General features: G+C 57.3%; 2 protein-coding genes across 6 annotated transcripts in view; both read right to left on the bottom strand.

The window, feature by feature from the left end:
- Positions 1 to 309: 309 nt before the first annotated feature.
- On the bottom strand, positions 310 to 20,479 carry ATP1A3 (ATPase Na+/K+ transporting subunit alpha 3). Of its 3 annotated transcripts, none has more exons than XM_023651401.2 (23): positions 20,037 to 20,479; positions 15,894 to 15,983; positions 15,728 to 15,787; positions 15,371 to 15,574; positions 14,079 to 14,192; positions 13,833 to 13,967; positions 13,336 to 13,453; positions 12,945 to 13,213; positions 11,196 to 11,394; positions 11,010 to 11,119; positions 10,792 to 10,926; positions 8,673 to 8,865; positions 8,183 to 8,358; positions 7,960 to 8,096; positions 7,172 to 7,322; positions 6,887 to 7,055; positions 3,929 to 4,083; positions 3,729 to 3,852; positions 2,761 to 2,906; positions 2,044 to 2,174; positions 1,495 to 1,596; positions 1,039 to 1,130; positions 310 to 707 (listed from the first exon to the last, which is right to left on the bottom strand). In XM_023651401.2, exons 1-23 carry the CDS (start codon positions 20,040 to 20,042, stop codon positions 679 to 681), a joined length of 3,045 nt encoding a protein of 1,014 aa, XP_023507169.1. In that variant the 5' UTR covers positions 20,043 to 20,479; the 3' UTR covers positions 310 to 678. The 3 variants fall into 3 exon arrangements, with proteins under 3 accessions (XP_023507169.1, XP_023507168.1, XP_070079061.1); XM_023651400.2 differs by having other exon boundaries at positions 15,894 to 16,022; positions 20,037 to 20,262; XM_070222960.1 differs by lacking the exon at positions 20,037 to 20,479 and adding an exon at positions 19,521 to 19,726.
- A 4,329-nt stretch (positions 20,480 to 24,808) lies between these two features.
- The window catches only part of GRIK5 (glutamate ionotropic receptor kainate type subunit 5), a 56,077-nt gene continuing 53,091 nt past the window's right edge, over positions 24,809 to 27,794 (bottom strand). For all 3 annotated transcript variants that reach the window (XM_023651398.2, XM_070224538.1, XM_070224539.1), the window contains one exon: positions 24,809 to 25,378. In XM_023651398.2, coding sequence (XP_023507166.1) covers positions 24,950 to 25,378 — 429 coding nt within the window. In that variant the 3' untranslated portion in view covers positions 24,809 to 24,949. The remainder of the gene's footprint in view (positions 25,379 to 27,794) is intronic.

Below are 27,794 nucleotides of genomic sequence, written 5' to 3'. Positions count from 1 at the left end.
ATGAGTCATCATCATCGTCATCATCGTCACTGTCATTGCCTCCCTGGGGTCCTATTCCAACATGAGACGATCTGATTACTCCCTCTTCCTTGTTCTGATCCCATAATCCCATAACCTGGTGAATTCAAGCTGCTCCTACTCTAACTTTCGTGAGTCTAAAACTCCAGGATTCAATGACTCTGAGATTCCGCGACTGCCAAGCTCGTGCCAGGCCGGGAATTGCGTGAATCTCCCGGCCACGTGTGCCAGCACAGGGGACGCCATGCCACCCACACCCCCACTTCAGAAAGCAAACACAACACACACTGCTTCTCTCTCCCCACTGATATATTTGATAATTGTCCAGAACCAAGATGGCATCTGCCAGGGGGGTGAGAGGGAGTAAAAAAGAGCCCAGGGATGGGGCTGGGAGGGGGCTGGGAGGTAGGGGTGAGGAGAAGGAGGGGAGCAGAGACACAGAGAAGAGAGAGAGGAGAGAGGAGAGAGGCAGGGGGCGGGGGGCAGGGAGCCAGCCAGAGGGGTAGAGAGGGAGGGAGGCAGGGGATAACTTGAGGGGTGAGGCCAAGGTGGGGCCACCGGGAAATAGGGCCCTTCCCCCCAGAATACAAAATGGGGGGCACTGGAGGGTGCTGTCCTGGGCTGGGGCGGGGCAGGGACGGGCGATGTGATGGGGTGAGGTCAGTAGTAGGTTTCCTTCTCCACCCAACCTGGAGAGAGAGACAAAGGAGGAAAGACACAGAGACAGTAGAGACAGGCACGGAGAGAAAGAAGCACAAGCAGAGAGAGAGATGGCCGCACAGGAAGAGACCAAAAGGGACAGAGACACAGAGACACGCAGGAGACAGAGGGGAGGAGGCCCAGAGAGACAGGACGAAGGGAGAGTTGGCAAGATGATCGGGGGACAACACAGGAGAGAGATGCGGGGGAGACAGAGCGCGGTCAGCTCGGAGAGGTCACCATAGGGCTTCCCCTGCCGCCCCCTCCAGCTGCCCCTCCTGCCCCCCCAGCCTTCCCCCTCCGCCCCGGAAGCCCCCTCACCCCCAGGGTTCCTGCGCAGGATGAGTTTGCGGATTTCGTCGTAGACAAAGATGAGGAAGCTGTAGGGGAAGGCACAGAACCACCAGCTGGGCCTGCAGAGACAGGGGAGCAGGAGGGTGTCACTGTGGGGCTGTGATGGGGACACAGGCAGAGGCACAGTCCCAGAGGGCAGGAGGGGTCACACGGGGGGCTCTCGACCCTTTGTCCCCACAGCTGAGGGATGCCCTGGCTATGGCCGGGCTGGGGTGTGCAGAGCGCCCCACTCTGAGGACGTCCCAGAGAAGGGCATCGGAACAGAGATGGGGGGACACAGAGGAGGCATCCAGAGAGACATCAGGAGAGGTGGGGCCTGAGAGCCACGGCTGAGGCCCCAGCCCGTGAGGACATCCCACAGGAAAGGCTCCTCAGAGGATCTGGAGCTGGTAGCGTGGGTCCTAGGGGGCGAGGGGCACTCACTTGAGAGGGTACATGCGCAGGGCCACATCCATGCCAGGGCAATAGGACAGGAAGGCAGCGAGGGCCGTCTCCTCAAACAGCCCGAAGATCAGGATCTTGTTCCTGGAGGCACAGGCAGGGCTGGAGCCGGAGAACCCGCCCCAGCTCCCCCGCCCCAGCTCCCCCGCCCCACAGAGACAGAGGTAGGTGGAGAGACACAGACATGGAGACACACAGAGACAAAGACAAAGAGAGACAGAGGCGAAGACAGATCAGGGAGATGGCGCCACCCAGGGATAAAGCCAGAAAGAAACAGCGGCAGACACACAGGCAGGAAGGCGTACACAGAGGTTGAGCAGATCTGGAGAGGGACCCAGTGACGCCCCCCCCCCCCCCGCCACCCCGCCACACACACACACATAGAGAGACAGACTAAGAGAGAATCCCAGACAGACGTGATCACCCGAGAGAAAACAACTCAGAGGCAGAAACCGAGACCGAAGAATGAGGGGAGGGACAGACAGACACACAGACAGGACAGACAGCGGCGCCCCAGGCCGCAGCCCTCACTTCATGCCCTGCTGGAAGACAGAGTTTCTGCGGGTCTTGCAGATGATCAGGTCCGCCCACTGGACGACTACGATGCTCACGAAGAAGGCTGTGTGGCACGTGAACTCCACCACTTTCCTCTGCTCGTACGTCTGTGGGAGGATGACGAGTGTGCAAGACAGCAGTTAGTGTGGCCGCAGCCCGGCCCCCAGCCCCAGCCCCCAGCTCAGCCCACACACTCCAGTCTGTGTCCCTGCTTGGGGCCCCAAGGCAAAGCGGGGACTCTGTTCAGATAGGGTCCCCAGGGCCTCAGACGTGTCTCCCCTTGTTGGCTCGGAGCCCCGCGGGAGGAGTCAGTGGATGTACAAGAAAGGAGAGAGGTTAATGTGACCTCAGTCATCGGCCAGGGATCAGGGACCCCGTGGGCCTCCTGAGGGGATGGGTGGACATCGGCCAGGCTTTGAAGGGACAGACAGAGATAGGGAAGAAGGCAGCAAAAGTGACTTGTCTGGTGGGGCACAGCGCGTGGCCAACGGACACAAGGACCGCAGTGGGCTGGGCCAAGGGCACCAGAAGGCCCTGCATGCACAGCGAGGGTCTTGATGCTGCCCTTGAGGCAGAGGGGCCATTGTAGAAAGCGGCCCGTGCAAGGCTGGGACAGCGGGCCCTGGACTCCTACTGTGGGCAGAGACGCTGACTGGGAGGCCCCGCCATGCTGTGGGGCCCAGCTCCACTCACCCACTGCTGTCCATAACTGTCCTCCAGGTCATTGACTGTGCGGTCATCCCAGTTCAGCCGGATGCCCACCAGGTTGCCAGGCAAGAAGCCGTTTTCTGCCAGGATCACAAAGTAGGAGAAGAAGCCGCCGAGAGCCTGGATCATTCCTGGGGAGAGGAGAGAAGGAAGATGAGGAGAGGCTCAGGTGGGGGCCGGCAGCCAGTCCAGTGCCCCTCCCAGGCCCCTTGGGACCCCCACCAGGAGGATGGTGGGCTACCCCAATCCACTTGCCTGAGCATCATCTGGGGTTGGGCTCCCAGAGGGCAACCTGAGGGTGGTACCTGGTGGTGAGCACCTGAAATGGGCCACCTGGGACAGGAGCCTCAGGGAGGGGCTTTCCTGAGATGGACACCTGGAGGCTTCCCCTCACCTGGCCCAGGCCACCTGAACATCAGGAAATCCCTGAGGACCCCCGGGCTTGAGTCTGACTGGCCCCTCACACATGTATGACCTCGCCAGGTCTCTGACCACGGCGGTGAAGCCTCTGCTTGCTGGGACACTCCCAGCAACACAGAGCTCAGCACCTGTGAGGCTCGGCACACATGGTCTCCAGCAGCAGGTTGAGGGGGAGGCAGACAGGGATGGGGCTCACTCCTGCCTTCAGGGTTCACAGGCTGGCCTTGCCCTTCCCATCAGGAAGGTGGGTGGAGCAGTGGGTCCTGGAGTCACCAGCCTGGGGCCAACCCTGATCTGCCATTCAGGGTGCCATGTGCTCCCCAGAGGCACCCCCCAGGCCTTTCCTTCACCTATGCTGGCCCCGCCTTGGTGACCATCACCTATCTGTCAGATACTCCTTCCAAACCTCCAGCACTATGCCCCACTTCCAGTCTACTCAGCCAACACAGTTTCTCTGCATCCACTGTGGGCCAGGCCCTGCTCCAGGCCCAGGGCATCTGGCCGTAAACAAGGCAGGGTCCCTGGGTGCTCACCAATCTGCCCGTAGGCCATGCTGATGAGCCTCTCGTTGACCAGTTTGTCCGTGCGTGGGTTCCTGGGCTGTCTCTTCATGATGTCGCTCTCGGCAGCTTCGTACGCCAATGAGATGGCAGGGACCTGGGCAGGAGAGGCCAGGTGAGCCGGGGATGGGGGGACCCTGCCCTCCCAGGGCCCAGGGGTGCTCGAGGCTCACCATGTCGGTGCCCAGGTCGATGCAGAGGATGGTGATGGTGCCCAGAGGCAGTGGGATGTTGGCCATGATGAACAGCAGGAAGGGTGTGATCTCGGGGATGTTGCTGGTCAGAGTGTAGGCGATGGATTTCTTCAGGTTGTCAAAGATCAGGCGGCCTGTGGCGGGGGCAGGCTCAGACCTCGGGCACCCACACCCCCTCTGCCCCTTCCCTGCCAGTCTGTGCATCCTTTCTAGTCCATCCCCCCACCTGCCAGCCTTTCCATACAAATGTCCAACCATGTCGCCCCTGTTGAAACAATCTTGACATACAACCACTTTGGAAGGCTGTTTGGCAGTTCCTATTGAAGTTAAACGTCCCCCTACCCATGGACCCAGTCATCCTACTCCTAGGGTTATACCCAAGAGAAATGAGTGCTTACGTCCATCAAAAAGCAAGTACAAGAATGTTCACTGTAGCATTAGCCAAAAGAGCCAAAAACCAGAACTGACCCCAATGTCCATCAACAGGTGAGTGGAATAAAACTGTAGTCCATCCATACAGTGGAACACTGCTCAGCAAGAAAAATGAACCAGCTGCTGACACACCCAACTCCATGCATGAATCTCACAGATGTTACGTTGAGTAAAAAAGCCAGACATACTGGCTTTATACTGCATAAAACAGTTCATACTGTAGTCCATACAGATGAGTTTCACAACTAATCTATGGCACTAAAAGTCGGGAGAGTAGTTATTTCCGGGAGGAGACCTGACAAAACCCTCATGAGGGGCTGGAAATGTTCTCTATCTTGATCGGGGTCTGGAGGTTGTATGGGTGTGTACGTGTGTAAAAAGTCATCGAGCTGCCCAACTTACTGTATATATGTCATATCGCAATAAACATTCAACCAGGACAGTGTGTATAAAATAAAAAGAAACTAAAGATGAACTCAGACAGCCCCTCCCTCCACCTTCTCCTGTGTATTGAGAGGTATGAGCAACAAGATATGGCATTAAGAAGGAACAGAAAGGCAAGCTGCTCAGTGGTAAGGATGGTTTGATTGTCTTGTGTAAAAATAAGCGTTCATGGGGCTGGCCCGGTGGCGCAGTGGTTAAGTGCGCACATTCCACTTTGGCAGCCCACAGTTCTCTGGTTCGGATCCCGGGTGCAGACCTACGCACCGCTTGTCAAGCCATGCTGTGGCAGGCATACCACATAAAATAGAGGAAGATGGGCACAGATGTTAGCTCAGGGCCAGTCTTCCTCAGCAAAAAGAGGAGGATTGGTGGCAAATGTTAGCTCAGGGTAATCTTCCTCAAAAAAATAAATAAATAAGTGTTCATACCTGCTATTCCCTATCCCTGACATGTGTTGCTCTCCGCAAACTAGTGGTGTCTCATCCTAAAATATTTATGGGTGAAATGGTGACTTAAACGTGCTTCAATGTAATCCAGCGTGTGATGGGGGCATGGGGGTTCACTCTGCCATTCGCTCTGCTTCTGGGTATACCTGCAGTTTTCCCCACCAGAAGTTAAAGTTTGTGTTTGTCACTTCAGAGAGGCCTTCCTTGTCCACCCTGAATGGGAAGGACCCCTGTTATTATCTGTCATAGCACCCTGCTTGTCACCACTTGTAATTATGTTTTTTTTTTTAAAGATTGGCACCTGAGCTAACAACTGCTGCCAATCTTCTTTTTTCTTTCTTTTTTTTTTTTTTCTGCTTTATCTCCCCAAACCCCCCTGTACATAGTTGTATATCTTAGTTGCAGGTCCTTCTAGTTGTGGGATGTGGGACGCCACCTCAACGTGGCCTGACGAGCGGTGCCATGTCCGCGTCCAGGATCCGAACCCTGGGCCGCCACAGCGGAGCGCACAAACTTAACCACTCGGCCATGGAGCCAGCCCCTGTAATTATGTCATGTTACAATTTGTTTGTTAACTTGCTTCAGGCTGTCTCCCCCAGCTCCTTGAGGGCAGGGACCATGTCGGCCTCTGCTCACAGCTATATCTCCGGCACCCAGCACGATGCACAAGGCAGGCGCCAGTGCGTGCATCTGTGTGCGTGGGCATTGCTTACGCACACGAGAGGACATAGGGGTAAGAAGGGTTAACCATGGTGTCCTGGGACAGAGGGGACAAGGGATAATGGCATTCAAATTGACACTTTAGTCTCAGCTTTACTGTTTGGATTCTCTTTTATCCTGAATTATTTTCTACACTGGGGACATTTCAAATGAGAGCGAGAAACTGGGAGAAAACACACCACAGCATGAACAGTGATTATTTCTGGATGGTGAGGTTATGGGTGATTCCAATTTTCTTCTGAATGCTTTTCTTCATTTTCTATAATTATCATGAATTAGTTTGATGATCGGAATAAAATTAAATGTGCACAGGCCCCATCTGTGGCCACGTGGAGGCCCATCGGGCGGTGGTGCCCGTCGGCTCCGAGGCCTGGGCTCCCCGGCGTCCCCACCTCACGCTGCTTCACACCGCCGTGCCTTTGCACACTCAGTTTCCTCTGCCTGCTATTTCCTTCCCTGGCACCACTCTACGTGAAAATTCCAACATGGCCCTCAGGGCTCAGCTCACCATCCCTGTCCCCACCAGAAGCTTCCTTGCCCCGTGACCCCAGGCTGGGTCAGGGGCCTCCTGAGGACTCCCGCAGGACTCTCTGTTTCCCCAATGCATTTATGAGTATTTTAAAAATACTTCCAAGTCTGCCTCGCCCACCGGACTGGGCCTGCGCTGTGACACAGACTCAGTAGTGTGTCAGCTCAGTCCTGTCCCCAGGGAGCCCTGGCCCCGTGGGGGAGGGAGACTAAAGACTGAAAAAGATAAGCTCAGACTCCCCCGGGGCCAGTGGGATTCCGTGGTCTTCCCACCCTGCATCCCACTGCAGCCCTGGCCTGTTCCCCTTGCCCTTCTTGGGCCTCATGCAAGGACCCCAGCCTCCAGGGCCACCTCTGGCCAACTCACCCTCTTCCACACCCGTGACGATGGAGGCGAAGTTGTCGTCCAGCAAAATCATGTCCGCTGCCTGCTTGGAGACGTCAGAGCCAGCAATGCCCATGGCCACGCCGATGTCGGCCTTTTTCAAAGCAGGCGAGTCATTCACACCATCCCCAGTCACAGCCACGATTGCTCCCTGGAGGGAGACAGGTGAGGATGACGCCCAGGGGTCTGGCCCCAGCCCCCTCCTCATCAAGAACCAGGAGTCCAGGCCCTGGGCCCCCTCCTCCAAGGCACCCAGCCCAAGCCGACCTGTCTCTGACAGCCCTCCACAATGATGAGCTTCTGCTGGGGGGACGTGCGGGCGAAGACGATCTCAGTGTGGTTCTGCAGGATCTCGTCGATTTGCTCAGAGGTGAAGTCCTTGAGGTCGGTGCCATGGATCACACAGGCCTTGGCATCCCTGGGAAGAGCAGAGAGAGGTCAGGACATCGGGGGAGAGGTGCAGCGAAGCCTGATGGACAGACTCACAGACAGGAGAGGCAGAGGAGCAGGCTCTGAGAGAAGGATGGGGTCTCTGGGGGTCAGAGACAAAGCAAAACTGGGGAGGAGGGGGGCTGCAGCAGGAGGGAGCCAGGGCAGATCTCAGGAAGGACTTTGGGACAGTGGAAGTAGAAGGACAGAGATATGCAGACAACCAGGCAAGAGAGACAGACACAGAGAGAGGCATGAAGACAGGAAAGCTGAGGAAGTCAGAACAGAGATGAGAGACAGAGACACAAAGGCAGACAGGAAGAGACAGCGATGGACACAGAGATACTGGATCTCGGTGAACCCTCCCAGGTGGGAATTACTAGTGGCCCATTTTAGAAAGGGGAAAACAGTCTCAGGAAGGCCAGATGACATGCCCTAGGTCACACAGCCCGAGGGTGGCTAAACCGGGATGAGAACCTACACCAGGCTGCCCATCCTCGAGTGTGGAGGAGGAACAGGATCCAGGTGCTGAGTCAACAGTGGAGGCCCAGAAGGAATGGGGACCGGGAGTCCCAGAGGGAACCTGGGCGGGGACAGAACCCTGAGCCGGGCGAGGCAGGGCTCACCGGGGGTTGACCTGGCTGACGGGAATGTTGAGCCGGGCGGCAATGTCCTCCACAGTCTCGTTGCCCTCGGAGATGATGCCCACACCCTTGGCAATGGCCTTTGCCGTGATGGGGTGATCGCCCGTGACCATGATGACCTGTAGGCATTGTTTGAGGATGGTCCAGACACACTGCTACCCCCTGGGGCCCTGGCCCTGCCTCCCCGTGCTGCCCCAGGCCACACCTTGATGCCTGCACTGCGACACTTGCCCACTGCGTCGGGGACAGCTGCCCGGGGTGGGTCGATCATGGACATGAGGCCCACGAAGCAGAGGTTGTCCGTGGTGAAGTTCACGTCGTCACAGTCGAAGGCGAAGCCCTTGGGGAACTGCTCCTCAGGCAGGTAATAGTGGCAGAAACCTGGTGGCAGGGACGGGGTGGGGCATGAGGGCTCCAGACTATGGCCTCCATGCCTCCTGCCCCATAGCTGCCAGCTGTGCAGGTCCCACAGTCAATCTCCCCACTCATGTCAACAGTCAGTCACCATTCATTTCCTAAAGATGCAGGAATTCCTCTCTCGTTCATTCATTCATTCATTCATTCATTCACAGTGCATTCTGGGAGGTGCTATTCTGAGCCAGGCTCTGGGCGGCATCATGCCCCTCCTTACCCACAAGGGGCCCCCAGAGCTGGCCCAGGCCCTGCCCCAACTGGGCCCCGCCCATGATGCGCACCAAGCACACGCTCGCCAAGGCCACCGAGCTCGAGGTAGGCGTTCTGGAAGGCTTCCTTCATCTCCTCGTCCAGCGGCTGCTCCTTGCCCTGGAGCAGGATGGTGGAGCAGCGGTCCAGGATGCGCTCTGGGGCACCCTTCATCACCAGCAGGTACCGGTTGTCGTTGGGGTCCTCGGTCTCGTGGATGGAGAGCTGTGGACAGAGCAGAGGGTGGGCGTGCCTGAGCCTCACAGGGACCTGGAGGCTGCCAACACCTGGCTGGGGGAGAAGACCGTCCCCATCCCCATCTAGAGCCATGAGGGCCAGGACAGACCAGCACCGGGCTCTGCAGAGGGCGCTGCCCAAACCTCTACCAGAGAGATCTTTATCTGTTTCTCAGACTCTCTCACAGAGATCTTTGCTCATCCCCTGCCCGCTTCTGTCTCTCTGTCTCACAGATGTTTTCGCCCCTCTGTGTCTCTCACAGAAATCTTGACCGACCGTCCTTCGGATTTGTGTCTCTCTCTGCCTCTCCCGATTCCCTCTCATCCCACATCTGACCTGTCATGGAATCTGATCGGCTGGTCTCTGAAATACACCTAGATTCTGGCCTCTTCCCACCACCCCCTTGCACCCCGGCTGGGCACCGCCCTCTCTCATATGGAAAATCACAGCAGCCTCCACACTGAGTCCCCATTTCTGCCCTCCCCACCTGTGGGATTTCCTCCCCATGGCAGCCAAGAGGATCCTTAAAATATGTGAATCAGTGGGAAAGGGTACAGCCACTTTGGAAAACAGTCTGGCAATTCCCCAAAAGGTCGAACATAGAATTACCACATGACCCAGCAATTCCCAGGTCCACACCCAAGAGCCATGCAAACTATGTCTACACAGACGCCCATACGTGAATGCGCATGGCAGCATTATTCCCAGCAGCCAAAAGGTACAAACAACCCAATGTCCATCTCCATGTGACGGGATAGACAAAACAGGGACTACCCAGACAGTGGAATATTATTCAGCCATGAAGAGGAACAGAGCACTGATCCAGGCCACCATATGGATGGCCCTTGAAGACACTATGCTGAGTGAAAGAAGCTGGTTGTAAAAAGCCCACACATTGTATGATTCCATTCATATGAAATGTCCAGAATAGGCAAATTCATTAGAGACAGAAAGTAGATTAGTAGTTGTTTAGGGCAGGGGAAATAGGGGGGTAGGAGAATAATAGCTAAGGAGTGGGGGATTTCTTTTTGAGGTGATGAAAATGTTCTAAAATTGGGTACATGATGGCAAATATCTGTGAATACACTAAAACTGTTGAGTTACATACTTTCAATGGATGTTCTACGGTATGTGAATTACATCTTAATAAAGCTATTTTTAAAAATGTGAGTCAGCTCCCATCTCTCCTCTGCTTTGAGACTTCCCCTGCCCCCACGTCTCCCTCAGAGTCACACCTAAGTCCTCTCTGTCACCCAGGAGCTCGATGGGACCTGGCCGAGCATCCACTGCCCTCACTTGCCACCACACTCCCTGGCCCACTGCTCTGCCACATTGGCTGCCTGGCTATTGTTCAGAAACATCAACACATTCCTGCCTCAGGACCTTTGCACATGCTGTGCCTGCTGCCTGGAACAATCTTCCCGTAGACACCTGCAGGGCTCCTCCCTCAGCACGATGACCAGCCAACATATTCTGTACTTCCTCCTGCCTTTGCCACTGTCTGTCTTCTAGCACTAGAGAGGAAGTTCCATGAGAGGAAGAACTTCACTATTTTGTCCACTGCCATATGTACCCCCAGCACCTTAAACGTGTGCCTGCACATGGTTGCTGCTCAGAAAAATATCTGTTGAATGAATGAAAGAGATCTCTGGCTGGTGCCCACGCTCTGCTGCAGGAAGATCTTTACTGCCCTGCCTCCCACTCCAACACAGGCCTTGCTTTCACTCCCAGTCTGCCTGTTCCTCTCCCCACTGTGTGGATACTCTTACTCCCATTCTACAGATGAGGAAACTGAGGCTCTGGGAAGATTAGTAACTTGCCCAAAGCAGGAGGGCAGTGTGGCCGAAATGACCGCTTACAGGCATCATAGAGAAACTGAGGTGCAGGCTGGCTCCCCCGGGGGGCCCAGAGTACCTGGTATTTGTTGGTGGAGTTGAAGGGAATCTCGGCCACTTTCTTGTTGCGTTCGCGCATCAGCTTCACGGAGCCAGAGGACAACTCGATGCACTTGAGCAGGGCAGACTCGGAGGCGTCCCCGGCCACATCCCTCTGTGGGGAGAGGGCTGTCAGGGTGGAGCCATGGGGGGGGGGTGGCACGGGCAGGGCCACGGGGAGGCGGGCGGCCCACCCACCTTGAGCACAGGGATGTTGTCCTGACCACCCTTGAAGACGGCACGATTGCAGAGCCCGGCGATGTGGGACAGGGCCACCCAGGTGTGTGAGCTCTTGTCGAACGAGGTTCCTGAAGGAGGTGCGTGTCATGGCCGGGGATGCCTTGGGGCCAGGCCCCCTCGGTCCTGCTCAGACCCTACACTTACCGGACTGGTCCTCAGTGGTGTCGGCCTCGTGGATCTGGTTGTCGAACCACATGTGGGCGACCGTCATGCGGTTCTGGGTGAGGGTCCCTGTCTTGTCAGAGCAGATGGTGGAGGTGGAGCCCAGGGTCTCTACAGCCTCCAGGTTTTTCACCAGGCAGTTCTTCCGAGCCATGCGCTTGGCAGTCAGTGTCAGACACACCTGGGGGCGTGCAAGGACAGGCAAGTGACAGGTAGAGCCCAGCAGCAGGGTTGGACCAGCAATGTGAGTGCCAACAACTCAACTGCCCAGCCCAGAGAGAATCCTGGTGTCCTGCAATGAATAGAGTGTCACCCAGCAATCCCACCCAGACCTACAGACCAACAGAAATGGGCCCAGACACGCCCCAAAAGACATGTGCTTGAGTGTTCATAGCAGCAACACTTATATTAGTCCCAAACCGGAAACAACCCAATGCCCACTAACAGCAGAAAGGATAAAGAAATTGTGGAGTAAAAGATGGAATCCTATAGAGCAGTGAAAAAGAACAAGCTACTGCTGCCCACAACCACCTGGATAAAGTTCGAGAACATCATCCTCAGCAAAAAGCATCAGCAGAAATGAGGGTCCGTACTGAATTACACCCTATCAACAGAATACACTGTTAGAAGCCAGGATATGGGTTACCCTTGGGTTGGGGGGTAGGGGCTGGACAACGTCTTGAGGGGGCTTCTAGGGAACTCCATCTGGGTGCAGCCGACATGGGGCGTGTTCAGTTTGCCCCACACATCAGGTTTTACATTCATATATGCAAGACTTCGTGTGTACGTTGTATGTCAGTAAAAAGCCTCTGACTTAGAATAGCTTTGAATATGCTAATACGGACAACTGTGCAGGATATACTAAGCAAAAGAATCAGGGAGCAAAACAGTATCCTAGGACGCTCGCTTCTGGGTACCCTGAAAGCAACCTTTCACACACACCTGCGTCACGCCCACCTCTGCGGGGGAACAGTGCAGAGAGCGTCCTTCTGGAGCGGGACCATTAGTTTACTTTTTAACTATTTTAGCATGTGCTTTAGACTTTTTGCTGTGAAGGTGTACTTCTTAATTTTGTAAGTTAACTTAAAAAGTGATAGGATTGTTAGTCCTTTCCGTGCCTTGCAGTGTTTCTCAAGACTTTTGTTTGTTTTATTAATCAGGTCCCCTGAGGGTCAGAACCTTCCTCATTCAAGATCCAGGAGTTCAGCACTCAATGCCCAAGTTGCCCTTATCAAGAACACTGCAGTCCAGGCCCCCAGTCCCTCCTCCCTCACACCCAGGAGTCCGGGCCCCCAGCCCCTCCTCCCTCAGACCCAGGAGTCCGGGCCCCCAGCCCCTCCTCCCTCACACCCAGGAGTCCGGGCCCCCAGCCCCTCCTCCCTCACACCCAGGAGTCCGGGCCCCCAGCCCCTCCTCCCTCAGACCCAGGAGTCCGGGCCCCCAGCCCCTCCTCCCTCACACCCAGGAGTCCAGGTCCCAGCCCCTCCTCCCTCAGACACAGGAGTCCGGGCCCCCAGCCCCTCCTCCCTCAGACCCAGGGGTCCGGGCCCCCAGCCCCTCCTCCCTCAGACCCAGGGGTCCGGGCCCCCAGTCCCTCCTCCCTCAGACCCAGGAGTCCAGGCCCTCAGCCCCTCCTCCCTCAGACCCAGGAGTCCAGGCCCCCGGCCCCTCCTCCCTCAGACCCAGGAGTCTGGGTCCCTAGTCCCTCCTCCCTCAGACCCAGGGCCTTACAGTGACAGTGGCCAGCAGGCCCTCTGGGACATTGGCCACAATGATGCCGATGAGGAAGATGACAGCCTCGAGCCAGGTGTATCCAAGGATGAGGGAGAGGATGAAGAAGGAGACACCCAGGAAGACAGCCACACCAGTGATAAGCTGGATAAAGTGCTCAATCTCGATGGCGATGGGTGTCTTGCCCACCTCCAGGCCTGAAGCCAGGGTGGCAATGCGGCCCATGACAGTGCGGTCACCTGTGGCCACCACCACTCCCCGAGCTGTGCCTGTGGGGCCAGAGGGGATCAGGCTGATATGGGGGTTCCGAGGGACCTGCGCCCCTGATACACATCCCTCTGTGTGGACCAGCTCTGCCTCAACCTGGGTACCCCCACCGCTCCCGCCTCACCTTCCACGCAGTTGGTGGAGAAGAAGGTGATGTTCCGAGTCTCCAAGGGGTTGTCGTGCGTGCAGTCGGGAGAGCGGGTCTGGGGTTCTGATTCGCCGGTCAGGGAGGAGTTGTCCACCTGGGGACAGGTGTGAAGGAGAGAGGGCTCAGCCCTGGACCTCGGACAGGGGGCATTCATCCAGAGGAGATTTCAAGATTTTTGTTTGTTTGTTTGTTTTGTTAACGAGGTCTATGTTCATGAAGCTGAGGCCTGTGTCCCTGGAGGTCACAGCCAGAAGTCTGGGTGCTTGGGTGGGTGGGTGGTGTCTAGGAGGGCAGAGGTTGGGCTTTTGAAAGTGGGGAGAGTACATGACTTGCCCAGGTCTGAGGTACCTGTCAGTCTGAGGTTTGGGGGTGGGGGGTCTGGACTCCTGGGTCCCGGGGGAGGAGGGGCTGGGGGCCTGGACTTCTGGGCCACTCCAGGAAGGGCAGAGCTGGGCCCCAGGCCCCAGGCCCACCTTGCAGCCATGGGCTGAGATGATGCGCAGGTCAGCCGGGACTCGGTCTCCGCCCTTGATCTCCACCAGGTCCCCGACCACCACCTCCTCAGCGTTCACCTGCATCTTCTCACCTTCTCGGATCACCAGGGCTTGCTGGGGGCGGCATAGAGAAGAGTGACCTCCCAGCTCCCTCTGCCTGGGGTCACTGGGCATGGCCTCGCCCACCTGTCCATCCCGACCTGGCCCTTCCTGGGCACCCCTCACCTGAGGCACCATGTTCTTGAAGGACTCCATGATCTTGGAGCTCTTGGCCTCCTGGTAGTAGGAGAAGCAGCCGGTGATGATGACTACGGCCGCCAGCACAATGCCCAGGTACAGCTGCGGGGAGGTGCAGGGTCACGGCCCGTCCCCGAGCCGCTCCCCCCGCCCCGCCCCGCCCTGCCCTGAGATTCGTGGAATCTGGGAAGGGAGCTTTGAGTCAATGGGGGTCTGCATTTGTGTATCTGATTCCAGTTTGTGTCCATTTGAGGGTCTGTGTGTCTGAGCCTCTCTTGTCTATGTGTCTGTCTGCCTGTCCATGTTTGAGTCCCTCTTTCTGAACATGGTGTGTTTGAGTCTCTGGTGTGTCCATTTCTGTTTTGTGTGTCTATCTGTCTGTCTTCTGCCTGTGTTAGAGAATCTGAATGTATGCTATTGTCTGTCCATGTGTCTGTCTGTGCTTAGGTCAGTGTGTCTGTCTGTCTAACTGTCTGCCTGCCTGGCTTTAAATTTATGGGACTGTTTGTGTTCAAGACTCGATGTGTGGATCTCTGTCTCTCTCTGTTGGTCTGTCTGGGTCTGAGACTCTGTGTCTGTCTGTCCGCCTGTTTAGGTTTTAGTTTCTGAGAACACCGTCTGTCTGTGCTCGAGTCTCATGTCTGTCTGTCTGCAGGTTATGCTTACAACTCTGTGTGTTTGAGTTTCTGTGTCTATCAGTGCATGTCTGTGTCTGTCTGTGCCTGTGTGTCTGAACTAGATGGCCGTGTTTGAATCTGTGTCCAAGTGTGACTGTGTGCGTCGATTCTCTGCATATGCGTATATGTGCATGCGTGCATGTGTGTGCGTGTGCGAGGATATCTATGTAGTCAGCATGTGGGTCTGTGTGTATAGGCATGGCATCTATTGAGACTGTCCCCTGTGTTGGGTGGATGGGTCCTGACATATCGACAGGAGGGTGTGCCTGGGTCTCTACATGAGTGCACTCACTCTTTGGGTATCTTTCAGGCCATGACCACCTGGTGGTGTCTCTCCCCAAGGCCACTGAAGTCACACAGCCTTGGGATAGACCCCCAGCTCACACGTCCTACTGTGTGACCTTGGACAAGTCATTTGGCCTTTCTGAGCCTTGGTTTTCCTTGTACTTTCCCTGGTTCTTTCACTGGGTGATTGTGAAAGTGGGATGAGAAAAAGTTGGAGAGTGGCCTTTGAAAAGTCTAAAGGGACAGGGGAAGTGGTGCATGCGTGTGTGTCCCTAAATGTATGGGTACTTTGCACAGGGCAGGGTGGAGGGCACTCACATTGTCACCAGAGGGATCATCTTCAGTACCCGCCTGGATGCCATAGGCCAGGAAGCAAAGGATGGCCCCAATCCACAGCAGGATTGAGAAGCCCCCAAAGAGCTGGCGGCAGAACTTGACCCACTCCGGGGTGGTAGGCGGTGGTGTGAGCGCGTTAGGCCCGTCCCGGGCCAGGATCTCCTGGGCTTTGCTGTGGGTCAGACCCTGGGGGACATAGGACTCATACAGAACCCTCCCTGAGCAACCCTGGCACCCCAACATTCCATGAGCATCCCCAGGCACCCAACCCCCAGCTCCTCCTCCCTCAGACCCAGGAGACCAGGCCCCCAGCCCCTCCTCCCTCAGGCCCTGCCGCACCTGCACACAGTCCGTGTTGTATTTCCGGCAGACCTCTTCTACTGACATCTTGTGCTCTGTCTGAGGAGCAGGAATTGGAGGGGAGGTGGGTGAGTGTGGAGGCCTTTCAGGGGGCGGGGTGGGGCCTGTTCTGGGAGGGTGTGTGGGTGCAGAGGGTGGGGCTTACCATAGCCACCTCCTTCTTGAGGTCGTCCAGATCCCGGCGCTCCTTGGTGCCCTTGTTCTTCTTGGGCGAGCCCTTGTCATCTTTCTTGTCCTGCGAGGTGGCGACACGATAGCTGTCAGAGCCACCAGACTGCGGGCGAGAAGGGGTTACAGGGGGACACCGGCCCTCCAAGCCCCGCTCTCACCCTGGCCTGCGTCTGTGCATCTGTGCATACCTGCCTCTCTGGGCAGGGGCGGGCTCTGGGGGGTCTCAGTCTGTCTCTCCAGGCCCGCCTGCCCCTCCCTGTCTCTGCCCGGTGTCTCTGGATGAGTTTCCCTTCTGACTCTGGGTGTCTCTTCAAACCCAGGAGTCTCATCTCTTCCAATTGACCTCACCATCTCTGGCTCCATGTGTCTCTGAGTCTCTGTCCCTGAGGGTCTCCATCTGGGGCTGTCTGTGCTTTTCTCTCTCTCTGTTTCTGCCCTCATCTCGGTGGGTCTCTCCCTGTTAGTCTATGTGTCTTTTTATCCCTGTGTTTCTCTTTCTGCCTCTTTCTTCCTCTTCCTGGGCCTGTCCAACCTTCCTGAGTGTGTGTCTCTTGCTATGTCTGTCTTTCTGTCTCTCTTTTTCTGTCTATGTGTGTCTCTCTCTCAATCTGTCTCTCCAGGTCTCTGTGCCTCTCTGTCTTATTGTTCTATCTCGCTCTGTTTCCTTCTACCTCTTTATCTCTCCATCGCTGTAATTCTGCCTGTCTCTCTGTCTCTCTGTGGCTGTTTCTCTCCCTGACCTCTCTCTCCTTCATCACTTTATGTTGTCTGTCCTTCTCTCTCTCTGTCTCTGAGTCTCTGGGTGTGTCTCTATGATTTTGTCTCTCTCTGATCTCTGGTTCTTTATGTCCCTGTTTCCATCTCTTGAACTATCTCTCCTGAGTCGGTCTCTCTGAGTCAGTGTATTGGGATCTCAGACTGCCTCAAAGTGTCAGTATTTTCTATCTCTATGTGTTTCTCCATCCTTACCTCTGCCTCTCTCTGTCATTGTGTCTGTCTTCACCCCTCAAGCTATCTCCTCTGTAATGCTTGGTGTGTCTCTCCCTGTCTCCTTCATTTCAACCACCTGGTTTGTCCATCTCTCACTGTCTCACTCGCGATCTTCCTCTCTATCCTTGTGTCTGTCTCTCTCCAGGTCCGTCTGCACGTTTCTGTCCTTCCAGCTCCAGGTCTCCCTGTGTGTCACTCTCTCTGTCTTCTCTGCTCGGCTCTTTTTCTGGGCTTCTCTCTCCAGCCTCAAGGATGTCTCAGTTTCTGTCTCTCAAAGGACCCAGAAAATCATGGGAGACCCCACAGGTCTGGCAGGAATGGGAGGAAAGAGGACTCCAGGTGCTGGCCTCAGCTGGGACAGAAGCCCGGGAGGCGGCCAGCTGTGCACAGGGATGGTGGCCTGGCTGGACCTGCAGCCAGTCCTGAGGGCCTTGACCAACAAGCTGTGGGCCCTGGCCTCTCTCCTGGGGGCTGGTGGGAGCCATGGACAGGTTTGAACAAGGGGTGGGCACGGTCACGTCTCTGGAGGACAGACTAGGAGCTGGCCGGGATTTCGGGTACAGAAGATCAAGAGGCAGAGGCCCTGGGCCTGGCTGGAATGGGATGTGGTGTGAGGGGGAGCGATTGAAGTTCTAGTTTGGGGGCCTGGGCACATGGGGAGGGCAGTGTCCTCGGAGGCTGGCAGGAGGGGTGGGGCGAGGCTGGGTGCTGCTAGAGGGCCGCTGACAGATCCTGCAGGTCCAGGGCCAAGCAGAGATCCGCGGCTCAGCGCGGCTCAGTGCTAATCCCCTCGTGACCTTGGAGAGAGCTGAGCTGCCTGCTGGCTGCCCCCAGACCCGGAGGCTGAGCCTGGGGGCTACTGGAGGGGCTGCAGCCTGGAGGCCTGGGAACCTCTAAGAGGGTTGCAGAGGGTGGGAGGGAGGCTTGGCCCTGGGCCAGCCCTGCAGCTGCACTGCGTCTGACATGGAAGCACGGAGGCTTGGGGGACAGGGAAGACACTCCTCCACCCCCTGCACCAGGAGGGGTTTCAGCCTCCCCAGAGTGGTAGACCCCGGGTAGAGCGATGTGGAGATATAAGGTCATGGGGTCAAGTTGGAGAAATGGGGGCCTGGTAGGAGTAGGGGAAACCAGCTGCCTGCCTCTGAAACCTTAGGAGAGGCCAGGGAGCTGATGCTTGGGTCCCTGAGGGGCCTAGAGGTGGGGCCCCAGGCTCCTGGATCCTGGACTCTTGGTTCTGAGGGAGGAGGGCTTGGGTGTCTGGACCCCTGGGTCTGAGGGAGGAGGTGGCTGGGTCACCCCAGTCCCTGGCAGACAAGCCTTGGCTCCTGCTTGCCCTTGCTATGACCAGACTCCCTTGGGGGCGGGCTTCCATCTGTTGGAGGGGAGCCGAGGCTTTCCCAGTCGAGGCAGGAGGCCCAGATGGGCGCACTGCGGGGCGGGAGCACCTCCGAGGGTGGGGGACACGCCTGTCTTGATGCAGCCCGCCTCTGCGGCTTCTCGCCATTTTCCGCACTGTCCGCCTCCCCGATGCCTGCCAGCTCACGCAGCCTTGCACCTTGGCCAGCCTCTCCCTCTCCCTCTCAGGGTCTCTGGGGCTGTGATCTCTGAGCATTTCTCCCTCAACCTCCCCTTTTACTCTCTGCCTTCTCTTCCCATCATTCAGGCTGACTTTGATTGTCTCTGGATAGGAAATGTCTGTCCTGGGGTCTCCTCATCTCAGCCTCAGTTTCTCTCTTTGTCTTTCCATGTTTATGTCTTATCCATGTCTCTCTTTGTCTCTCTGCCTGTGTCTGACTCTTTCTTTGTCTCTTTCTCTCTGTCTCTTTCAGAGTGTCACTCTCTGTCTCTGTCCATTTCTCTCTGTCTTTCTGTATGTCTCTCTCTGCCTCTGTTTCCTATGTCTAAAGCACCTCACTTCTCCTCCTGTCCCCACTTCTTTTCCTAAGACCTGCCATGACCCTCCCTCTCAGGCCTCCTCTAAGGCATTTACCTTCAGACCTCTCCTCCCAGCTGCCCACAGCTTCCTCTCCCTCCATTCCACTTACCTGGAAGCCATCACTGACTCCCACCTCCCCCCTTCTCTCTCCCAGTCCTCTCCCCACCCAATTTTTCTCTCCATCCCCCTCCCCCTCCTCCATCCCTGGGCCCATCAGCCTTCATCCGCCATCTTTCTCCCCATCCCTCATATTCCTTCTCCATTAACCTCTCCATCCAGACCCCTCTCTCCATCCCTCCCAGGCCAAACCCCCCTTCCCCACTCCCCACCCCATGGCCCCGCCCCAGACATGAAGGGAGGAATCCAGGGCTGCGCAGGGGTCAGGTGGTCAGCCAGGGAAGGAGGCAGCATCTGTTGGAGAGACTCACAGACAGACAAGGACACACGGACACAGAGGCAAGGGCATATCCAGGCATGCACGATACCATCCCCCATCACGTATTTGCACATATACACCCTCAGCCAGGCACTCAGTCTCCCTGCCGTGGCTTTCCTGCAACTCCCAGCCCCCCATGTCTGCTCCCCCAGATTAGAGGCTGGACACACACACAGCCCCAGGCCACGCAGCACTGCAGAGCCCCCCCATCCAGGCCTGGAAGGAGAAAGAGAGGTCACCTGGTGTTCATCCCATAGCCTGGACCTGTCCTCACCCGGCCAAGGAAGCAGAAGGGCTTCAACACCCCCAGACACAAACACCAGCTCTCAGACACACCCAGACACGATTGCAGACAGTCAGACATAACCCAGGCCACACAATCGCAGGCAGACAGTGCTGGCAGGGCCCGACGGAGCCAGGAGCTCGCACACGCACACATGCACACGCACACGTACGGTCGAGCACGCATCGCACTAGGTCAGGCAGAGATGCCGAGGGCTGGTCCGTGCCCCTGCGAACCCTGCACACAAAGACACGCCGACATGCGCCACAGAGCCCCGCCAACCCGGGCGGCCCCGCGCACACACTCAGTCAGCGACACGACCACACAGACCGGCCGGGTCAGCCGTTCCATGGGTCCCGCAGACCTAGGTCCAGAAAGCAGAGGTCCCGGAGCCCCGGTCCTCAGCTGACACCAATGTCACTGGACCCACAATGTCACACACACGCACCGCCCGGCAGGCCCAAGCACCTACCCCCATCTTGGCGGCTCCGGGGGACAGGGGCGGGCAGGCGGGGCGGGGGCCGGGGCAGGGGCCTCAGGGCGGGCTCAGGCGCGGGCTGGAGCGGGGGGCCTCTGCAGCGCCCGTGCCTCGGTCCGCGCGTCGGTCGGTTGGTCTGGCAGCCCTACCGCACAGTCTGCGGCGGCCGCCGCCTCCGCCTCCTCATATGCCCGCGCCCGCGGGGGGGCCGGCGCCGGCCAATCAGGGGCGCCACCGCCCTGACGGATGGCCCGCGGCCCCGCCCCCGGTACTGCAGCTGTCCTCCCCGCCCCGCAGCCTCCGCAAAGTGGCGGCGCCACTGAGAAGGGGGAGCGCTGCGGGGGAGCGGGGGTCACCCCGGAGACCCCCGCGATGAGGGACTTGGAGACCCCTGCAATGTGGGGTGGCGCATCCGAGGATGGGGCGCTGAGGGAGACAGAGCCCTGGAAATCCCCTCATGGTGGGAGTGTGCCACCAGGGAGAGGGGTGCGCTGCGGGAGGTGGACACCGAGTTGGGGGAAAGCCCCGTAAACCACCGCAATAAGGCAGGAGGCCCAGAGCACCTCCCTCCGCAGCGAGGCAAGGGGGCTCCTGGAGACTGTGTGGGGGTGCTGTTCAGGAGGGGGAGTTGGAAGGAGCACAAAAGGCAAGGAAGACCCCCAAATGAGGAGGGGTGCTGCCGAGGGAGTAGCTCTGAGGCCCCCTCGCTGTGTGTGCCCCGCTCCCCACTATGGCAGAGTTATCCAACGAGACACATCACAGCCGAGGACCTCAGTGAGCATCAGGCTCACACACAATCATCACCCAGATACCCAGATGCTGGGGACACACACATACACCACCCCATCACAGACCACCACATATTCACAATCACATTCCACCACACCAGCTTGTACACTTACACACATACTACACTACCCCATTATACAACCCCAGAGACTCAGGAACACATAGAAATGAAACACACACAGCACACACACCTTGCATACCCCATCACACCACAACAGAATCACAATGGCAGTCATAGAGTGCCATGTGGATTAACACACCTCCTCAGAACACTGCATCACAGACACACACATCACATACTCCACCATACCTGGCCTTGTACCATCTCACATAGAGACCCATAACCATGCAACACACCAACCCAAAAACAAACACACATCCACACTCAGCACCATTGCACAACCACAGTCTCCACACTGCTTCCAGACACATGAGCCTTTGTAGATGCTTTTGCATGGGCACACAACATCATACACACCATCACACACCCTCCTCTCCAGTATATCTGGGCACAGGCAAAGGCCTACAGTGCAAAATTGCCAAAACATTGCTAATTGTGAATGATAGACCAAAAGGTGCACACAGACTCACACATGGCACAATAATTCACAGAAACATCACACGACACCATCCCACACACCTCTTACACTACACATATCACGCATTGCGGTGCTCTCACATACACCTTTGTTGCACCTCCAAACACCCCAACACCCTACCCACAGGCTACATACATCCCATCTAGGTATGAGTGTGCACACACAGACACCCAGCTGGCACCCACACCTCAGGCCTCTCACATACACACAATACCCCATTAGCCACCCACTGGAGCCTGAGGAGTCATGGCCTCCCACCCTCACCCCTTTGTTCTATGAGGAACATCCCCCAACTCTCCCTGGGGTTGGTAGGAGGGATAGAGAGAGAGCAAGAGCCTGTCTCTGTAGCTTTCTCGGAATGTGGGCATCCTCCCAACCTATGGGAGTGGAGGTGTGAAGGACACAGGCAAGGGGCGTGAAGTGAGCCTGGTGTATGGCGGGTGGGTGGGGGAGGTTGAGGACCTGGTCAAGGAAATGTGTGAGAGGCTGAAGGTCAGAGTGAGAGTCACAGAAGCAGAGACAGAGAGAGACAGAGATTCAGAGCCACAGAGAGATGGGCATGGACAGGCAGACAGGGCCAGAGAGTAGGAGGAGGCAGGGAGTCAGTTTCCTTAGATTCCCCCAGCACTCAGAGCCTCAGCCTAATCCTGTACTCTGACCCATCCCCATCCCTCCCTGCTGTCCCTTGTTGCCATGGTAACAGCAAGGCAGAGTATGCAGCAAAGGAGGCTGGGCCTGCAGACCTGGCTTGTCTCCATGGAGACTGGGGAAGTCGGGGAGCCACATCTTCTAACCCAGGTAGTTGGTCCCCAGGTTTGTCTCTCTAACTCTGTCCCCTTCCTGGGGGAGGGAGGGAAGGAGAGCCTGTCAACATATCACCCCTTCCTTCTCCTGACATCTTGACCTGCAGGGATGGGCCTGGACCATGGGGAAGGAGATTAGGGGACAGAGAAGCCTTGGGGGTGTCTGGATCCCAGGAGATTCTAGGCTCTCTCTCCTCCTGCTCTCCAGTTGGGCTGGGGGAGACCTCGGCCCCCACCTACTCCCCCCCACCACAGGCCCACATCCCCCTCATACACTCTCTTCTCAGACAAGCCTGGTGAGGCTGATGACTGTGCATCGTGCTCCCAGCGCGAGGCTCTGCGGAAGTTGTGGGGGGAGGAGGGAAGACTTAGGAAGGTCACAGGGATGGATGGGGACAGGGGAGCTCAGCACAAGAGATGGGAAGAAAGACATAAGAGGAGAAATGGACACATAGTCCAGAACCAGAGAGAGGTAGATATGGATAGACAGACTGAAAAAGACAGACAGGGAGACAGGCAAAGACAGACATAAGAAAACAGACAGAGGGAGACTGAGCAACAGAACTCAGTGAAGGTGACACAGAGACACAAGGACATAGAAAGCCAGGCAGGGACAGGCTTGGCAAACAAGGAGGACTCAGAGATAAAGACTGGGAAGAGACTCAGAGCAGAAATGGGGTGGGAGGAGGCTCAGAAATGGGGAGAGACCCCAGAGATCAGCCTCTTGGTACTGGGACAGAGAGGGAGAGAGACTAGAAATATCTGCAGTCATATTCTAGTCACCTCAACAGACTGAGAGGCCAGCCCAAGGGCAGAGACATTGATTAGATTCTGTAAGAGATGTGGAGACAACAGAGACGCTGACACACAAGCTCCTCCTCACACCTGTCCCTGAGGGACACACGCACGGCAAGTTCCGAGACACAGAGGGTGGAGACTGGGGGTACTGTGTGCCAGGCGGGGTGTCCCGGGGTGTGGCCTGCCCCGGGACCATGAAGGTAGGCAAGTCCTGCAGGGTAGACAGCAATTCCGCGCCGTGCTCACCAGGCCGGTGCTGAACGGACAGCTCCCGCGCCCTGGGCCGCCTGCGCGAGGGGCGGGCCCAGCCTCTCCTCTCCCTGCCTCGTCCCTCGCAGTCTGGCTTTTCTCACCGCTCCGGCCCCCTCCTGTCTCCATCTAGTTTTCCATGGCTTCTTGTCTCTCACCTGTCTCTGTCCCATCTCAGTCTCTGCTTCTCTCAGCTCCAACTCCCCGGGTCTCTTACCCTCCTTGCTTCATCTGCCTGCCTCTCGGCCCCTTCCCCATTCTTTCTCAACCCTTCTCTCACTTCAACACGGGGGGCAGTCTCTCCCCCTCTTTGCCCCTAACTCTCTCTCCGCACCCTTCATGGCCTTGCTTGTTGTCTCTCCCCTTTCTTTCTCCCCCACTCGGCCCCATCTCTTACTCTCTCCCGACCTCTCCATCTCTTTCCCTTCTACTCGGCCTCGTTTTGGCTCTCACTGTGTGACCTTCACTCGTCCTTTCTCAGCTGCAGTTTCCACAGAAACCTCCAGCGGGGCGGGGGAGGGCGGGGACAGAGAGCAGACCCACCCTTCTCCCTGCTCATCTAGCCCTTCAGCCCTCCGCCCCCATTCTACTGGGATTTCTCACTTCCTCTCTTGGAGGCTGGGGAGGTATGTTTTCAGCAGAAACACAGGGTCACAGTCACAGACAGTTGAAGATGGCCTCACGGATGTACACACACACACACATGCACACGATTACAAAGTCACCAAATCACCCTGGCCCAGGCACACACTTGCAACCATAAGGGCCACCCCAGGCACCTCCACACTCAACGGTTCATTCGCCCTCCCCTCCCCCAGCCCCATCTGGTTTCTGTCTTTCTGTGTCTCCGTTTCTTGGTGTCTCCGCCTCTCCAGATCCCACATCTCTCTCCATCTGTCTCAGGGTCTCTGTCGCAGCCTCCTTCTGTCCTGAGAGGTCAGTGGAGAGGGGCCAGCTGTCTGGACCAGGGCTGACCCGCTGGCTGTGGGCAGGGGTGAGGGTAGAGAGAATGCAGGAGTCACCGTCCAGTCTGTGTTTCTCAGAAGACTCCCCTGGGGCCCAAGCCTTCAATGCCCTCACCCCCAGGAAATGAGACCCGGGTGTCCCCAGTTTTGGGGTTTTGTTCTTTTTTTTATTCCAACAGGGACTGGGATGTGGCAGGGGGAGGGATGGGGGCCCAACTGACCCCCTCCCTGGGGGGGAGGTCTCATAGAAATTCCGAGGTTTCTCCCCAAAAAAGAGAGAGAAAGAGAAGAGTCGAGGGGCGCCAGGGGACACCCATCTGCCCAGAGGCTCTCCCCTCCTCCATAAGTGGGGAGGGCTGCGTCGACTTGGGGAGCCTGAGCAGTCCCAGGATGGGGTCCTCCCCACAGACCGCTTTCGGCTTCCAGGAACGGCCCTCGCAGTCCCCGGGCCCTGGAGTCCCCGGTTCCTGCGCTCCTGTTGTCCGCAGTGGGGGGCGGAGTGCGGCGTCCGCGGCACCCTCTGGCGAGTCCACTAGGGGGCGCAGGCAGGCCCCGGAGCCGGGCATTGGACTTCACCGGGAACCGAAGGCAAAATCGCGGCGTCCGGCCTGTCCCTAGCCCGCTGGGGAAGTGGGGGCGGCCGGGGCCTGGGGCGGGCCCCGTCCCTGCGGTCAGTCCGGGAGCCCGCTCGGCCCCGCCCGTGGTCACTCGTGCTCGGCCAGCTCGCGGGAACCGGCGGGGCCCGGCCGCGGCCGGGGCGGGCTGGTGGCCTCGGCGGGGGCGCCCAGGCTGCGCTGGGGGGCGCCGGCCCCGGAGGCCCGCAGCGCCTGGATGCGCCGGCACTCCTGGCAGACGCGCACGTGGGTGCAGGGGGTGGGGGCGGGGGGCCGGGCCCCGCCGGGCGGCCCCGGGTCGTCCAGGAGGCGCTGGGGGCCTCCGTGCGCGCCGCCCGCATCTCCGCCCGCGCCGGCCGAGTAGAGCTTGCCGTTGCTGAGGCGCATCTCGCGGACGGCGCGCAGCGACAGCAGGGCCCGGCTCGGGCCGCCCGGGCGCCGGCGCCGGCGGGAACGCGACGTCTTGCGGCAGGACACCGCGTGCCGCAGCTCCTGCAGCATCTCCTGGCACACTGACACCTGCGGGCGGGCGGCGCGGGGCGCGGTGGTCACTGGCCGCGCTCTCCTCGCCGCCGCCCCCTCCCCGCCTCCCCTCTCTCTCTGCACCTCTTCCGCTCTTTGCGCCCCACCTCCTTCTTTCACTTCTTTCTCTTTCCCCGCAGGCCCTTTCACCTCCTCTCCTCCTCCTTCCCTCTCACTTCCCACCCTCTTCCCTCAGTTCTCACCTCTCCAGCTCTCAACTCCTCTCTCTCCCCCCCACTTCTCTACCCTGTTCCCTTCTTCTTTGGGTTTCTTCCTGAATCTGCCCTCACCTCCTACCCAGGCTACTCTCTTTCCGCTTGTCTTTTCACTCTGAGTCTTTCCCTCATACTTGTTTTCCATCTTCTGCCTCTTTTTCATGCAGCCATTATTACTACATATATGAGCTGAGCACCTACTGTGTGCCAGACACTGTTCTGGGCACTGGGGATACAGCAGAGAAAACGGAAGTCCCTGCCCTCGGGGAGGTTACATTCCAGTGTGCAGAGACAGGAAATGTAGGTCATCACAGTGAAAATGTAAATGTATATTAGGTGGTGGTGAGAGCTCTGGGGAAAAATAAAATCGGCTAGAGAGGTGGGGAGTGATGCTGAATTTTGAGAGGACAGTTAAGGGAGACTGATTGAGAAGAGACCTGAAAGGCAGTGCTGGGAGAGCCACATGGAGCCGGGAGAGCAGGCAGATAACTCAGCAGGACAAAGGTGCTGAGGTGGGAGTGGGCACGGCCTGACAGAGGAATGGAGAGCAGGTCTGGGTGGCTGGAAGGGGGTGTGCAAGGGGGAGGGAGATGAGGTCAGAGGAGCAATGGGGGCCAGTTCATATGAGGCCAGATGCCACTGTAAGGATGTGGCTTTTACTGTGAGTCAGATGGGAGCCGCTGGAGGGTTTTGAGCAGAGGACTGCTGCGCTTCCGCAGGATCACTCTGGGGCCATGCTAAGAAGAGGCTGTAGTGAGGCCACGAGCAGGAGCGGGGAGCCCACTGAGGCAGCCCCTGCTATAACCAGGCAGGAGACAGCAGCGGCTGGACCAGAGTGGTGGTGGCCAAGGAGGTGAGAAGGGGTTGGATTCTGGGTGTATTTTGAAGGTGGAGCCAACAGGATTTGCTGAGAGATCAGATGGCGTGAGAGAGAGTGAAGGGTAACTCCACATATTTTCGCCTGAGTAAACAGAATGACGGCATTGCCTGGTGGGTGGGCAGGAGCTCCGTGTTGGACATATGATGTTATGTGCACTACCTGTTAGACATCCACAGGGAGATGTTGAGTATGGAGCTGAATTTACAAACCCTGGGTTCAGGGAGAGGTCCCAGTGAGAGATACACATTTGGGAGCTATGGTGGGCAGCCCCAAGATCCCGTCCCCAGTGTTCCTGCCGTTGTATCAGGGTTGCTGTATGACCAACAGAATACGGCTAGGTCAGCTATTTTGGCTTCTGCCTGGCTCTCTTGGATCACTTGCTCTGGGGGAAGCCAGCTGCCACGGCATGAGGATGCTCAAGCAGCCCTGTGGAGAGGTCCCTGTGTGAGGAACGGAGGCCTCTTGCCAACTGGTGTGTGAATGAGTGTATTAATCACGTTCTTTATTTTTTCTATCTTAGGAAGTTTTGACATCTTAAAAATCTTGCTGGCCAGGGGAAGACTGCCCCTCCTAGAACTAGACAATTCTTAGGGGTAGGGAAGGGCTGAGTGCCTGTCTGTCATGCAAATCAACCAATCCCTCGAGTATATAGCCCCAACCGCCCCCTTTATCCAACTCACACACACTAATTCAGTATTTCCTCTGCCCTAAATCAAACGAAGGCAGGTACCAGACAACGAGAGACCACCCCACTAGCCAGAGTCCCCCACATTATCCAAACTAGCCACTCCTGAGCTACACTGCCTTCCCTTTCTTGCAGAAACCCCAACAAAGGCTGGCCTAGGCTTTCCCTTACTCCTGCTTCTGCCTCCTGACCAAACCTGGTGCTTCCCCTGTGGCCCTGCCTGTGTGTGTGACCCTGTGGTGTGACATGCCCCCTTTTGGAAAATGTAAGTAATAAAAATCTTCTTTCAATGGCATTGGCCTCTCTGTGTCATCACTCAGTCACCTCCAGAAATTAAATTCCCATGGGTACATTTTGAGACGGTGAGCCATCTTGGAAGTGGATCCTCCAGCCCCTAGTCGAGCCTTCAGCCAACATCATGACCATGACCTCACTAGAGACCCTGGGCAGACGGAACCACCCAGCTAAGCTGCTCCCAGCTTCCTGACCCAAAGAAAGTGTAAACTGATAATAAGTTTGCTGTTTTAAGCTGCTAAATTTGGGGGTGATTTGTTGTTATGTGGCAAAAGATAACTACTACAGGAGTGGAGAAAGAGAAGAGCAGCAGCCTGAGGACCAAGCCCTGCAGCCCCC

Source organism: Equus caballus, chromosome 10 (genome assembly GCF_041296265.1).
Source record: "Equus caballus isolate H_3958 breed thoroughbred chromosome 10, TB-T2T, whole genome shotgun sequence".
Classification (NCBI taxonomy): Eukaryota; Metazoa; Chordata; class Mammalia; order Perissodactyla; family Equidae; genus Equus; species Equus caballus.
Note: the sequence above shows the minus strand (reverse complement) of the source record. Positions and strands in the feature narration are given on the sequence as shown.